General features: G+C 42.9%; 1 protein-coding gene across 1 annotated transcript in view; it reads right to left on the bottom strand.

Moving 5' to 3' along the window:
• The window catches only part of LOC309495563 (uncharacterized protein), a gene marked incomplete at both ends in the record, with an annotated part of 25,995 nt that extends 10,407 nt beyond the window's left edge, over positions 1-15,588 (bottom strand). The window contains 5 exons of the mRNA XM_082165342.1: positions 10,991-12,431; positions 12,800-12,951; positions 13,254-13,766; positions 15,080-15,304; positions 15,503-15,588. Coding sequence (XP_082021468.1) covers positions 10,991-12,431; positions 12,800-12,951; positions 13,254-13,766; positions 15,080-15,304; positions 15,503-15,588 — 2,417 coding nt within the window. The remainder of the gene's footprint in view (positions 1-10,990; positions 12,432-12,799; positions 12,952-13,253; positions 13,767-15,079; positions 15,305-15,502) is intronic.
• Positions 15,589-16,755: the final 1,167 nt, after the last annotated feature.

The raw sequence follows: 16,755 nt of genomic DNA, 5'->3' as shown, positions 1-16,755 counted from the left end.
CAATTCTAACATAATTTTTCATGAAAAATCATGATTGTATTTATTTATGTTAATGTAAGCAACTTCTTGCAATACTCTCCTAAATGTGTAATAAAACCTAAGTGCAAACATTACCACTTTAATGACCGTCCTTTATTTTTCAGTACATTAGTTTTACAATATATGGCTATTACTGTCATGTAGGGGTGGAACGGTACATGTATTCGTATTGAATCGAAAAGGTACGGGCGTCACGGTTCGGTGCATGAATTTACACGGAGAATACACGGTATAAAAATAAATAAAACTCGCGTGCAAATTACTTAAAGCAGATCTCGGCAACTCTAGCGAACTCTAGTCACTTCTTCGCTGATTTTCCCTTTTGTTGTCGCATGTTTTCCCCACGAGCTCCCCCTACAGCTGTGGGGGGGCGTATATGTCACAACACGGTCGTAAAAAACTCACTTGCGGCGGCCTCCTCCCCCTCTCTACCGCTGCTCATGTGCGTTTGTTATGATCGGAGCAAGCCAACTGTATCGTGTGGAGCTATGTCTACCGAGGTGGGTAATCTGGTAATACATCATACATGCGTGTGTGTTTATGTCGAATTGCCGTAAAGCAATTCGTGTTTCGCGCTCGTTCTCGTTCTAGCTTCTCACGAGACTTCCAATTTCTTGCCGGGACGGTAGTCCCAAAGTTGCAAGGTTGGTTTTCCGCCTGGGAACTCTGGGGGGAGCGGGGAAAGTCACCAATATCACCAGAACAGGTTGTTTAACCATCCAAATGATTTCTAGACAGTTTTATTAAGTTAAAAAAGTTACCAAGTTCTCCTTTAATGTAGTACGGAACTACTGTTAGATACACGGGTTCTTTAGGGACACTTAATCTGTAGCACCGCCTTAGCTCTGAAGCTCTGTGGCTATAATGAACAGACTGCTATGTCAAGATTGCAATGCTGGAATATGTTGTGTGTGTGTGTGCTTGTGCGTGTGTGTGTGAGAGAGAGAGAGGTGCGGGCGCGATCGAACAGTGGAAACATAAAAACATACTCCGTCATTTTGTTCATACAGGACATCATTCAAACTGCAAAGTGTTTACTTATATTTGTGTACACTCGCAATAAAACACAATATTGTGCTTTTGTCAAACTGTGAACTCTTGTCAAACTGTAACCTACAACTGTCACCCAACCAAAATCTCTCTCTCTCTCTCTCTCTCTCTCTCTCTCACACACACACACACACGGTTTAAAAGCAAAAAATATTTATCCAATCCCATTTAAAAACAGTCTGTGGGTGCCATCTTTTGGACATTCATCATATTGCATTGGTTTTCATTTCTTGTTCTCAAACAGAGCACAAATCTGTTTATTTTTAAGTTACACATTCTACATTGATTAAAAAAGAAAATCAATTGTGTTTTTAATGGTAGTATTATTTTATACAGAAATAAATTATTTATAATTAAGATGAGAATAAAGTTAGTGTTAATACAAATTTTAAGGAAAACAATTATATTGATCTGAAATATAGCAAATTAAGGTACAATTACCAAACATATCTCAAGGTCTTTTTGTATTTTTATTAATTTAATGAATAAACTACTTATATAAAACAATTGTCAATGCACTACAAATAAACAGCAAATCTATGCCTTTACTTTATTAATAAAACCTATTTAAAAAATACAAGGCTTAAGACATTTATTTTCCTTTGGTGGTACAGCCTGAGACATGCACAGTAAGAAAAAAAAATTCCTTCTGCATTTTTGTTTTGCTTTTCCCTCCATTGTACCGAACTCGTACCCAACCGTAATGTCTGAACCGAGGTATGAACCGAACCATGACTTCTGTGTACCGTTCCACCCCTACTGTCATGGGATTAATGTTATAACTATTATTATGTAGTAGTGTAATGTAGACAGACACATAGCCTGGGTTTCCCCATGCTGCCTTGTGCGCAGCGCGATTTTATTCATGCTGCTAGGCAGCCTGGATACCATGGACCAGATTTTCCCCTCAAAAAGGGAACCAATCACAGAACGGGGAGGGAGCAGCAAGACGATGACGACATCTATGCGACACACCGAAGCAGTTTGTTTATATCTATGGATCCAACATGGCATCAGACGCGAAGTTGCCTTTCGATGCAGCCTTAGATAGTGTTCTAAGTAGTTTAGAACGCAAGTTTATTTCGTCTTCTTCCTTGTCGGATTTCTGTCGCTCTACATACGTCATCAGGTATAATTGAAACGATTGGCTATGAGCTACGTACAGGCACATTTGATAGACATTCGTAGCGCCCAATAAACGGCTCTGGGCACTTGTAAACCACGCCTCAAATACGAGAAAATTAACATGTGGTTCCCAGACCACAGCTGTGTCCCAATGTGAAGGCTGCATCCTTCGAAGGACTGAAGACTTCAAGGATGCAGCCTATGCATCCTCCGAAGGACGCACCATGTAGCCTTCATAGGATTTCCTAATTGCGCAACCAGGTGTTTCTGATCACCGCTCCTCAACGGTGCGAGAGGACAGCTGCCATCCTGATCATTCATTTGATATAGCCTAATTGAGTAAACAGCTATGGAGCCAGAATTGGCTATTGTCATTTTTATGTTTTATATTTTACTGGAGGACATGGTGAGGATGTTTCAGCCCCGGCACTGCCAGGTCATGTATTTTTGGTTTAGCCCTGTTTGAATATAAAACCCAATTGAATATAAAAAAGTCCAGTATTTCTCGCGCTCGTCATCGGCAGCTGTCACGGTTGCCAGGCGACAAGAACAGTCCTTGTAGGCTAGACCGGTCCGAGCGCTTCAGATGCGCCCTTTGATATGAGACATATCAAACTTATATGAGACTTTAATTTTCGGAACTGCATATTTCATTAAATATTCACGTACAAATGTGAAGTAACCTACTGAAGTACCTTTTTCCCCCTCACATATGATTTTACATTAAACTACACAAAAGTATATAATATAACAACCTTGAAAATATTCAGAAGTAAAATGCAGGAGTAGCATAATATAAATACAAACTATAATAAAAACCCTGACAAGGAGTTTTTTCCCCTGCAGAATACATACCTCTAGTTTTACTCTTGATACTAAAAACTTGTTATTAAAAGTACTTTTTTCAGAAATTACTCTTTTTGAAATTCTAATTATTATTCTAATAAATTCGAATAAAAGTCTACATCATTTTTTTCTTATTTTATGTACTGTAAATGTTTGTTGATTTTGATATGTTTACCGTATGTTGTTAATAGTTGGAAAAAGTACTTTAATGTAGCCCATGGAACAAATGATTTTCATTTACCAATTTTATCTGAAAAAAAAAAAGGTATACAAGAGTTTCTTTCAAGTAGAAATTATGACTGTCAAAAAAATAAACAATGTCCAGAACAATTCATTCTCTTTTATTGACACATTTAAAGTTGCATAAAAATAATGTACAGATTTTCTTTCCTTTTAAAAAATAATGAAAAAAAGTTAAATAAATATATATTTTTCCATCATTTTCTCAAGAAGAGGAAACAGCCTGTCCATCCTCTCCCTCCTCTCCTGTGCTCTCCTCGCCTCTGCCTTGGTGCTGGTGCTGGTGCTGGCTCCTCCTCACCGTGGGCACCCACAGCTGAACTGGGCCCTGAGGACAAACCAGGGCCGAGTTTCAGCAGTGGGTTTCCCACTCACACCCTCACCTGTCCCAGGACACTTGCAATCCTAAGGGCAGAGCAAATGAACCATGGCTTGTTAACAACAACAGCACAATACATTTCAGCAAAGACGTGTTTTTTTTCTCCTGAATTGCTCTAAAAAAGCTTAACACAGGGGTGCAATCTTAAGTGCATTGTTAACACTGCAAAATATGACACATCAAGACATGCATACAAAATACTTAAGAAATCATATTTCTATATACTCAAATTTGGTTAAAACCACATAGCTTTCATGACAGCACTACAAAAACACATAGAAGTAAAACCCCATTGCCTTATCAACTGCTTTTCTTATTGTTGTGGGCTTACTTCTTTAGCATATTTCTTTTAGCCTAATACACAAGTGAGATAGACTAGTGCAAATATTAAAAATAGGTCGTTAAACTAATATTAGCACAAGTTTTGCCTCAAACTACCTGACAAATGAAGCCACGCAATGGTGACGAAGGAGTTAAGATGAAGTTTATAATAAACTTTAACTCGGTTTTGCTAGCCATTTAAATAAATGAAAACATAATACTTACATTTAAATGTGAATTTGCTGTCCACCACCGATCTCTAGTCTCGGCCGCCTTTAAAAATAAATAAATAAATGCTGTCGTCAACGGCGCGCAATGACTTATGGGGTAGAATAGGGTAGGATAGGCCGCTAAGTGTTCATTTATGTATCCTTCCTTTCACAGGGAAACGAAGGACGCATTTGGCGTCGCTTTTGAATCAGGGTAGCCTTCGTCGCGTCACGATGACGCAACCGGTCTTCAAATACGGACTTCGGAGGATGCAGAACTGAATTGGGACAGCCTTCATCGCGCCGCGGTGACACAATCGGCCTTCAAATGCGACCTTCCAAGGATGCAGCCTTTGAATTGGGACGTCCTTCGTCGCGCCGCGGTGACGCAATCGGCCTTCAAATGCGGCCTTTGGAGGATGCAGCCTTCACATTGGGACACAGCTCACATCTCAATGAGACGAGGTCTGACGTTAGCCAAGCTAACAGACACAACTAAAAGAGGTTGAATTTTTCATATAATTTGCACACTGAATATGGGTTGGAGCTTTTAATTTTGAACTCTCAAAGTGCACCAGATTGATGACTTTAACATTAAAATGCACAACATTTTCGTTCAGGGACCTGGATATTGCATAGGGGGCGCTGGCCCAAAAAAGGTTGAGAACCACTGCTCTGAATGGCAAGAGTGGTGTTACTGACTATTTAAAATGAGCAGTGTAATATCTTATATGTAAGGTTGACCATTTTATTTTGGTATTTTGGCGCGTGGCTCCTTTAATACTTATTGTCATGATCCAGGTTCCTTCCTTCTCTGTCTCCCTCTTGTGGCCACATCTCACACTCATTCACTACACCATCACCCCGTTCTCATCAGTCCCAGCTGTTCCCATTTACCCTTAATCTCCACTCTATCATCTCACCTGTTTCTCCTTCCCTCCTGATGTTTCCTGCTATTTCTAACCCTCTCTTTCTCTGCCTCTTTGTCAGTTTATTCCAAGCAATCTAATGCTGAAGTCACTTCTCTTACCTCTCTTGTCAAAACGAATCGAGTCCTGTCCTGTCGTGTCCTGTCGTGTCCTGTCGTGTCGTGTCGTGTCGTGTCGTGTCGTGTCGTGTCGTGTCGTGTCGTGTCCTGTGTGGTTCGTGTGGAAGCCTCTCCTCGAGTCAGTATACTCATCCATTCTCTTGCTGGCTCACTGAACTCAGCCCTGCCAATTCAGACGCTGAGTTCCTGATCAGACGCGGTATCCAGCCTACGGTACCTTCTCTCTCGGCGGACTTCGCCTCTCACTACAGTCTCCACTCGGAGTTCAACTTCGCCTGACGCCCTGCTGCGCATCCTGAGTTCCAGTATTATCTGCTGCCTGCAGTTTATGTTGATTTCTACAAAGCGAAGTTTTCTGTTTTTTCCTGAGAAGATTTATGTTTGATTCAGTGATTCGCTTCTCATTAAAGACTGAATTATTGTGAATCTCGCTTTTTGGTCCTCTATCTCTCATTATAACACTTATGTTCCGGTTCTGGTTGCTCTCCTTCGGTTTAGATAAGCGCGACTGAAGAGAGGCGAGTTGTGCTGAAGCTCTGTCTAAAAAGTTGATATGAGTTTTGTTTATTGTACTAAAACATGTAATTTTGTTCTTTAATACACTTTAATCTCATTCATACTTGTATGAAGTTTGTGTGAAGGATGTGAAGCATGTATTTTTGAAGAGAGATCATTAAGCATGAGTGTGCAAGCTCTGGCTAAAATAATGCCTTACTAAAATAATCACTGACAGGCTGATGTTACAATGGCAAGAGATGGCCACAGATTCCAGCTTGTTTTGATTCATTTGTCTTTTTATTCATGCAGGAATATGTTCCCATTTATGCTTCTGTTAATTTTTTTTTTAAATTTATGTAAAATGTTTTTTTTTTTGTTTTTTTAAATGTTGAACACTATTGATTTTGATTTATATGAGAAACATGAAAGCTGTAAAATGTGTTGTAGTTGCGGTAAGCACGACTGAAGAGAGGCTGATGTTACAATTGCGAGAGAAGGCCACAGATTCGAGCATGTTTTGATTAATTTGTCTTTTTATTCATGCAGAATAAAATCTGGCCTGAGTAATTTCTGTTGCCCAGTCTCGTTCATCTACCCACACAATGCAAAGCTAAATGAAGACCGGTCACGCGTGAGGCGCAGACGCGATCGAACAGAGGAAACATAAAAACATACTCCGTCATTTTGGTCATACAGATAAGAGCAGGATTGTTCGAAACTAGGGAAGCACCGATACCATTTTTCCAGAACCGATCCGATCTCAAAAATTCGGAGTATCGGCCGATACCGATCCGATATCAGCACAGTTTTCTTTTTAATCAGTGTAGAATTTCTATACCTCTGTTTGTTGAACTAAAACTTACTCTTGTGTGTTAAACATCATTATAAAGAAAAACAACAAATGAAAAAATTATATGATCATAATCTATGACAAAATACTATTATAAACTAGATTAGTTGAAAATTCAGCAGCAAAAGTTACTCTAGAAAAATCATGAGAGCACAATAATTGAATAAAATCTAAACATTTAGTGAAAAAACATTATTTAGTGGAGATGGAGAACAAATAAAAGTGAATAAGTGTAGCACTAAATCTGTTCAAATGTTCCTCATTGTTGCTCTCTGTATTTTTGTAAAATACATTCATGAGAAACAAGTAAATATATTTATGATATATACACTATAAAATTAAAAGACATTTCTTTTAAATGTTAAGCGCAGCTGTTTAATGAGGCAGCAACATATTATAGATAGGACAGAACAAGAAAGGCTATTAATAATCTTTCATTGCACAAAAGTATTATAATATGAAAGGCTCCAATACAGAGCGGCACAAAGCGCCTATGCGTATCCCGTGTGCAGAATGATGCGCTTGAAGTAATGATCAAGTGTATTTATTCAATGATCTGAATAAACTTGTGTTTTCTCGAGCTGATATGGGGGCGTTCACAGAGGATTGCCTCAGCCATTTGCGTTTGAATAGCGCGCGCTCTCCGTGGGCGTGTCACATTACATTTGAATTAGCTGTAATGAGCTCGACTGGAATCGCTCTCTTTTAATACAGATTTCACAAGATGATATTATTTTGTTTTTTATATAAATTACTTCATTTAAAAGAAGAGAATTCAAGCTTCATGCCTGTGTGTCTGTATGCCTGTTTGACTGAGTATTTGCTGAGTTATTGTTCATTTTCGGACGCGTTTCAGAATGGACTACACTGGCAGAGAGAAGGCAGAACTCGCTTCGTGTTTATTTTTCTTTATTTGGCAAAAAGCACAACACTTTGATTTTATTGTGAGTATACACAAAAATAATACACATTTAACAGAATCGATTGATGTATGAAACTCCTATGGAAAATCAAAGTCAACAGAGTATTTATGAGTTTCTTTTACACTGATAAAAAAAAAGCGAGCTGGTATCGCCGGCGATACCGCCGACCTCAGGGGGTTAACTCGCAAGACAGTAAGGACAAAATGACAATTTGATGGATAATTTAAATATATTCTGCAATCACATTTTGGTAATGGTAATGGTAATGAAGCAACATGGAGTCACAGCGCTTCGCACTGAAAACCTCAAAGCAAAAAGGGAAGAGATTTGATGCGTAGTTCCTGTATTATATGAATGCAATAGTTTATTGAGCCTTTTCTTTTTAACAGTTTAAAATTTTCAGTAACTGTGCGCGTGAACAGAGCCGATCAGCCCTATATGTGTCAAAGCGCATCAACTAAAGTTTACAACATCGATGAGAAAAACCCAGCTTGGCAGTGCATCTTTTGGTCTTTCTGTTTTTCTGTCTTGCTTACAACACCGGCCACTTCCAGGGCTGTGTTCTGTGACTTTGTGCCTGACAAATAAAGTGAGAGTGAAATACAACTATTTATTACGTTTGATAAACGGCAAAGGGCATCAGTGTTTGTTTATAAACTGCAGCCACGTCCAAGTGATCTGAGGGCGTGCGCGCTTCCTGCTGTGTGACGTGTGCACAGACTGGTGCATAGATATATACACTAGATGTCGCCTTGGCTACGGCAGTTATAACGATATAAATACTGTTCGTTTTCTCACACAAACCACTCGTTTCGTGTCTTAGGCCATCAATGTGTACTTACGATGGGGAATTGTTTAATTTGGACGATGGGGAATTGTTTTAATTTGGACTCTGTGCTTGTGTTTTGAGACAGTGACCATAGACCTGCATTATATGACTGACAGACAAGAACGGTTTGACCTAAAAATATCAAAATTGAAACTACTGCGGAAAAAAAGACACCTACATCTTGGATGCCCTTGAGGTAAGCTAAAACATACCAACATTTAATTTCAAAGTGAACTATCCCTTTAACAGAATTTTGCTTAGGGCCCCAGGGAGGTCAGGATCGGCTCTGCGCGTGAAGAACAAGTATAGCGCTCTCTACTCCAGTGTGGTGATCTAAAAGACACCCGGGAGAAAGTTACATGAACAGCAATAAACTCCAGAAAGATAAAGTAATTTTAACCCTCTGAGGTCGGCAAACGCGCCGGCGCGTTTTGCTGGATTTTTTTCCACATAGCAGCAACATAAACTTAAATTACTCCGTCATTTATGGTCATACAGAAAAAAGAAATATAAAAAAAGAATCTGTGATATTTTTACTTTTTTATGTGTCCACTTACAATCAAATCAAAACATTGTGCTTTTGTAAAATAAAGAAAATAAACAGGGTGTGCGTTCTGCCTCTCCGTCGCGGTGAACTTTTTTTTCTTGAGCACGTCTATAAACTGAAACAAAACTCAGCGAATACTTGTCACACATTTATGAGCCATATACCTTTATACACATTTAAGTGTGTACTTTTAAATGATCGGATTCAAACTGAAAACAAATATTCTCTGTTTAAGTAATTTGTATAAAACCAACAGGATGTCCAGTATCTCAAACGCTTGCTAATTACTTTTTATTTGACCACGCCCACTCGCGCAAAAGAGATTCACATGCAAATCTCCACATGGAACGCGAACGCCCTCGTTACCTCAAACACAAAACACCAAAACAATTCACAAGTCTCTGCTTTTCGTCGAGTTTGGAAGACGCGCTGTGAGCTTACATTGGATTTACATCAGAAGAAGAAGAACGCGATTTGAAGACAAGAAAGATGTAAGGTAAGAAATTCTTACTTATTAGTTTATGGTATTGTTGCATAAACTTCACATTGCAGTTGAACTGTTGCTAGATATATGGTGAATATTATAATATTTAGACCCGTGTTTACTGTTACTGTGTTTGTGGATATCTGCTCAAATGTAGATATGTATATGGTAACCATAATGTTTTATATTTGAGCGCGATTGCGTTTGAATGTATCATATTTTTTGGATCGTGATCGTGTTTGAAAAGCACCAAACGGCTTCATATTTTTACTATTATCTCATTTCATATCATCATAACGAATGGAAACATTTGAAGTAACATGATAATCAATATATTTTTCTCTAGCTTAGTTGTTACTGAAATCTTTTGGAAGATTTATAGGCTGCTATAGGTTATTGTAATTATTATTTTATGCAGCACTGCGCATAGCCTATGCCTACAAGGCACAACAAACCTGGTGTTCATTATATTATATATTGTTGGAAACATTTATGTGTGTGTGTGTGTGTGTGTGTGTGTGTGTGTGTGTGTATTCTGTGGATTTTAAAAAGCAATTTTAACCAGAAAATCTCAAATTTATTCCCAAAATCGTGCAGGCCTTTCTCTTGACATCAGTATGTTCACTTTTTTTTTCCTTTCAGGGCCCAGATGCCACTGAGTACTGCTGACTTCAACATTCACATGAGTCTCTGTACATGAACATGGTAAAGTGAAAATCAAACACCTTGGAAATGAAAGGTATGTACAATGTTTTTAGGAATGGCACAAAGGTCTCTGTCTTTGGATCATTGTTTTCAATGAGTGCTTTTTTTTCATTTGTTGTGTATCTTTGGATTATGTTGTGTTGTAAATAAATCCCAAAAATCTAAAAGCCATTCTTTTTTAAATCTCCTCATTCTTTGTGCAAGGTTGCTCAGAATGACAGGGCCTGATCACTCCTAATAGGGCCGTTAGGGGAGGGTCTTTGTCGTTCTCAGGTGTTAAAACCTTACATATTAATGACCTCCGCATAAAGCTTTTTCACACAAAACACGTCGTAAAATTTTTAAATCAATATATTGTCTTATCTGAATGAGCAGTCAGGGTGATTTTCACATAGTTTTAGAGCAAATATTCTAGGCTACGTCATACAATTTTCAAAAGTCTTGTGAAGAAATAATCAGTATGGGTTTCATGACCTTATTTCAGTGAGAATTTTTTTTTGTACTTTCACAAACCACGCATAAATGTCATTATCTCAAAACTTCAAACTTTTACATACATGCTGCTGATATATTATTGTAGCAGAGTTTGTGCTGAATACAGTGTAATCAGACTTTAGCCATGAAAATATCACAAGTAACAGAAATAAGCACATATGTCAGAGCATGTCAGAACACCTCCAGGGCCCAGAAAACAGCTCAGACCCCAGAGGGTTAAATCATCCTGGCGACCCAGGGTTTGAAAACCTGTGCTCTAGCGAACTGAGTTTGGCTCCCCTAGTATAAGTGAACCTCAGGGAATATAATAAATAATGTAAAAACTCCATGTCATGACCCCTGTAAAGATGTAAGATGCATTATTAAAAAAGATTCTTTAGCTATTAATGATTAAACACTCACAGAGCTTTTCTACAGTTGACCACAGCTGGTACCAGTCTTCTTCTACCCTCATCTGATGTGTTGTATTTCATGGTGTCCAGCTCATCCAGCGCCTCCTCTGAGATCTGAAGCATGTAGGCGATTGTTGAGCAGTGAGACGGAGAGAGTTTCTCCTCTGAGTGTTTGTCTGATTTCACAAACTCCTGAATCTCTCTGGACAGAGTCTGATCTTTCACTTCCAGCAGACAGAGGAACAGATTGATGGATTGAACAGCAGAGAGATACCCTTCCTCAAAATCATCATCATCATCACAACCTTTGATCTGGTCTTTAATGTACTGTGTGGTTCTCCTGATGCTCTCTGAGCTGTTCTCTGTGTGTGTCAGTAGATCCTGTAAGAGTCTCTGATTGGACTCCAGTGAGACGCCCAGCAGGAACCGCAGGAACAGATCCAGATGTCCATTCTCACTCCTGAGGGCTTTATCTACTGCTGATCTTAGTAGATCATACAGAGAGACTTCATCAGACCTGAATTCACCCAGAAGCTGCAGTGGTTCCTTGTTCTTCATTAAATAGCAGTAAAACACATAGAAAGCAGCAAGAAACTCCTGAACGCTCAGATGAATGAAGCTGTAGACTTTCCTCTGATGAATCACAGATTCCTCCTTAAAGATCTCAGTGAAAATCCCAGAATACACTGAGGCGTCAATGACGTCTATGCCGCTCTCAATCAGGTCCTCCTCATAGAACATCACATTGCCCTTCATCAGCTGATGGAAAGCCAATTCAGCAAGTTTCACAATCACTTCTGTGTTGGACTGCAGGAGTTTCTCTGGATCTCTCTCTTCATACTTCTGATTCCTCATGTTGATCTGAATCAGCAGGAAGTGTATGTACATTTCAGTCAGAGTTTGAGGGATTTCTGCACTCAGATCTTTTTTCAGTTGTTTCTGAAGCTCAGTGGAGGAGATCCAGCAGAAGACGGGTATGTGGCACATGATGTGGAGGCTTCTTGCTCTTCTGATGTGTGTGATGATTCTGCTGGCTTGATGCTCGTCATTGATTCTCTTCCTGAAATATTCCTCCTTCTGAGGATCATTGAATCCCTGAATCTCTGTCAGACGGTGGATGTATTTTGAGGGGATCTGATTGGCTGCTGCTGGTCTGGAGGTGATCCAGATGAGAGCTGAGGGAAGCAGATCTCCTTTAATGAGGTTTGACATCAACACATCCACTGATGATTTCTCAGTCACATCAGAAACTTCCTGAGTGTCTGAAAACATCAGTGTGATTCTGCTTTCATCCAGACCATCAAAGATGAACACAACTTTACACTCCTCATAAATCTTTGAGTCCAGATCTTGAAGTTCAGGATGAAAGTCCAGCAGAAGCCTGTGAAGACTGTACTGATGATCTCGGATTAAGTTCAGCTCTCGAAATGGAAGCACAAACATGAAATCGTCTCGGGTTACGACTGTAACCCTCGTTCCCTGAGAAGGGAACGAGACGCTGCGTCGAAAATCGACACATTGGGGAACGCCTTCAGCGTGACGCGTCTGAAGCCTGTATGGAACTAGTCCAATCTTGATTGGTGTTGCGTGATGACGTCACCTGTGACGTCGCATGTGACGGTGAAGCGGAAGCTATAAAAAGGGCACCGGAACAGGGCAGCGCTAGCTTTCAATTAGTTCGAAGCAAGTCGTTCTCAGGAGCGCGAAAAGTGTGGCCGAGTGACGCAGCGTCTCGTTCCCTTCTCAGGGAACGAGGGTTACAGTCGTAACCCGAGACGTTCCCTTTCGAGGGAACTCGCGCTGCGTCGAAAATCGACACATTGGGGAACGAAATGCCCACTGCGCCACACTGAGAGAATACGCCCTGGTATGAAGCAATCTGGCATACTCAAGACGAGAGAACCCGTGAACCCGGTGTAGAGGGCAGATCCAAACTGTAGTGTTTTATAAAAGTGTGAGGGGAAGCCCAGCCTGCAGCATCACAGACCTCTTGGAGGGAAACTCCTGCTAGCAGAGCCTTAGAAGAAGCCACCCCTCTAGTGGAGTGGGCTCTTAACGCTAGAGGTGAAGGCAAACCGCGCACCTCGTAAGCTGAAGAAATTGTTTCCACTATCCATCTGCTAATAGTCTGTTTTGAAGCAGGTGACCCCTTCCTAGGGGACCCAAAGCACACAAGCAGTTGATCCGATTTCCTCCAGCGCGAAGTCCTTTGCACATAGATTTCCAGGGCCCGGATCGGGCATAATAGATGTAAATTAGCTTGCTCATCCGACACATGCGGTGGAGGATGAAAGGCCTGGAGAATTATGGACCGTGCCACATTAGACGGCACCTTAGGCACGTAGCCAGGTCTAGGGTGGAGAATAGCCTTTACTCTACCGGGAGCGAACTCGAGGCAGGAAGGAGCGACAGATAGAGCCTGCAGGTCCCCTACTCTTTTTAGGGACGTGATGGCAAGCAGGAACGCTACTTTAGCAGACATAAATTTCTCAGCCACCTCATCCAAAGGTTCAAAGGGTGCCACAGACAAACCCTCAAGAACCACTGTCAGGTCCCACGCGGGGACCCTAGACTGGATGACAGGCCTCATCCTCCTAACTCCACGAAGGAAACGTATTATAAGTGGGTGCCTCCCCAAAGTGCCCACCCCTAAAGGCGTGTGGAAGGCAGCTAAGGCCGCCACATATACCTTAAGCGTGGACGGGGAGAGCCCGTCCGAGAAACGACTCTGAAGGAACTCCAGCACTGAAGCCACCGGGCAGTTAACTGGGTCCACTTGATGTTCTCTGCACCATAAAGTGAATACATTCCATTTTAACGCATACAGTTTCCTAGTGGAGGGGGCTCTAGAATTTAAAATGGTCTCGACAACCTCGGTTGAGAGACCGGCATTTAAGAGTTGGTCCCCCTCAGGGGCCAAACCCACAGCTTCCATAACTCTGGTTGAGGGTGGAAAATTGTGCCCTCGGCCTGAGACAGAAGGTCTCTCCTGATCGGAATTTGCCACGGAGGACCTGCTAGGAGAACCATAATGTCCGAAAACCACACTCGGGCCGGCCAGTACGGGGCTACTAGGAGCAGACTGATCCCGTACCGCCTGACCCTCTCTAGAACCCCTGGGAGCAGAGCAACAGGGGGAAATGCGTACAGACGAAGCCTCGGCCACGTCTGCACCATGGCATCCAGTCCGAGAGGAGCTGGAAGCGTGAGGGAGTACCAGAGAGGACAGTGGGTGTTCTCTTGAGAGGCGAACAGGTCCACTTCCGCCTGACCAAATTCCCTCCATATCAACTCCACCACCTCGGGGTGGAGTCTCCATTCCCCGGGCCTCAGCCCCTGCCTCGACAGGATGTCTGCTCCCACATTGCTGTCCCCAGGGATAAACATTGCCCTGAGTGAAAGAAGTTTCCCCTGGGCCCATAGAAGAACCTGATGCGCCAGTCTGCACAGAGGGCGCGACCTCAGGCCCCCCTGTCGATTTATATAAGACACCACCGACATATTGTCTGTTCGCACTAGAACATGATGGCCTCTGAGATCCGGAAGAAAATGTCTGAGGGCCAGACACACTGCCATCATCTCCAGGCAATTGATGTGCCAAGAAAGATGATGGTCCTTCCAAGTACCCCTGGTGTAGCGGCCTTCCATAACCGCTCCCCAGCCTGTGAGGGAGGCATCCGTGGTTAGAATCTTTCTCTGACACGCTGCCCCCAACACAGGACCTAGGGACAGGAACCCTGGTTTCTTCCACATAACCAAAGAACGAAGGCATCTGCGCGTTACTTTGATCGTGCGAAAAGGGTTGCCCCTCGGGGAAAACCCTCTGGTTCTGAGCCACCACTGCAGGGCCCTCATGTACAGCAGGCCAAAAGGAATCACGTTGGACGCTGCTGCCATAAGGCCCAACACCCTCTGAAAGTGTTTGACAGTGATGGCCTGGCCTAGCTTGAGACTCGTTACTGTGTTCAAGATTGTATCTATCCGAGCAGGAGACAACTGTGCCCGCATCGTGATAGAATCCCACACTACCCCCAGGAAAGTGGTTCTCTGTAGAGGAATTAAGGAACTCTTCTTGGCATTGAGTCTTAAACCTAAGCACCTTAGATGGTTCAGAACAACATCTCGATGTTGAACCGCCATCTCTACCGATTGTGCCAAAATGAGCCAGTCGTCGATATAATTGAGGATGCGAATGCCTTGAAGTCTCAGAGGAGCAAGGGCCGCATCCATGCATTTCGTGAAGGTGCGAGGAGACAGTGCTAGGCCGAATGGAAGAACCCTGTACTGATACGCCTTTCCCCCGAAAGCGAATCTTAGGAACTTCCTGTGTTGGGGAAGGATGGAAATATGGAAGTAAGCATCTTTCAGATCTATCGTGACAAACCAGTCCTCGGACCTGATCTGACTCACGATAAGAGGTATAGTCAACATTTTGAACCTGTATCTCCTCAGAGACCGGTTCAATACCCTTAGATCTATTATAGGTCGTAACCCCCCATCCTTTTTGGGAACTATAAAATACCGGCTGTAGAACCCGGCTTCCCTTTCCTGAAGAGGAACCTGCTCTATGGCCTCCTTTGCTAAGAGGGACTGAACCTCTTGCTCCATAACCTGACCCTGCTCTGGGCTGACCAGTGTGTGAACCACCCCACTGAACCTTGGTGGACGATACTCAAACTGAATTCTGTATCCCTTTTCCACTGTGCGCAGGACCCACTGAGATATATTTCGAAGACCCTTCCAGGTGTCTAGATAATCTACTAGGGGGATCAGTCTCTCGGGACTGACCTCGGGTGTTGTAATTGAAATATCGGTGACCTGAAGCAATTGTTTGGCAGGAACTAACCGACATAACTTTATTGCAGGCCTCGTGAGAGGGAACGCAATCGACAGAGCCGCATCGTTTTCGGGCGGACACTGCGATTTGCGTTCGCTGAAAACCGATGTGTCCCGAAGCGCACGTAGCGGCGGGGAGCACAAATCGATTTCCTGAGGGCTCCGTGAAGGAGCTTGATGTTGTTGCTCTATCACGGGGGGGACCACCCTCAGAGGCCTGCGCAACACGTCAGGACCTCTTCGCCGAAGCCTTCCTCGCCTGAATGACAGTCCTCAGATCTGTCCTAGGCCCAGAGGACTTCGGCTGAGAGCGTTGCCCTTGAACCCAGACCTTCCTCGGGGGGGCACGAGAAGCAACACTCTCCTTCTGCTGCTGCATGTGTGAGGAGCTGGCGGCTGCCTCCTGGGACTGCCCCCTGGCAGCAGACCCATGAGACTTGGAACGACGGCGGGGAATGAGGTGTTTCAGAGCGGCCGATTGTCGTTTCGTCTCCTGAAACCGATCGACGACAGTGTTGACTGCGTCGCCGAAAAGGCCAGAAGACGAAATCGGGGCGTCGAGGAGGAACGTTTTTTCCCTCTCCCCGATGCCCGACAGATTTAGCCATAGATGTCTCTCCGTGGCTACCAGTGCTGCCATAGAGCGGCCAATGGCGCGGGCCGTCTCTTTGGTAGCACGGAGAGACAAATCGACCGCTCGACGCATTTCACGAATATCGTCAAATGAAACCTCCCCGCTGTCGTCCACCTCTTTTAGGAGGTCGGCCTGGTACGCCTGCAAAAGCCCCATAGTGTGCAGGCACGCACCAGCCCGACCTGCCGCCATATATGCCTTCCCAACAAGCGCCGAAGTGGTACGGCAGGGCTTGGAGGGAAGCGCCGGAGCTCTCAGGGACGATGCAGCATCGGGCGAGAGATGAGATGCAAAATTCTCTTCAA

This window comes from Leuciscus leuciscus (assembly GCF_965113295.1).
Source record: "Leuciscus leuciscus genome assembly, chromosome: 3".
Classification (NCBI taxonomy): Eukaryota; Metazoa; Chordata; class Actinopteri; order Cypriniformes; family Leuciscidae; genus Leuciscus; species Leuciscus leuciscus.
This window is presented reverse-complemented; position numbering and strand designations above follow the sequence as displayed.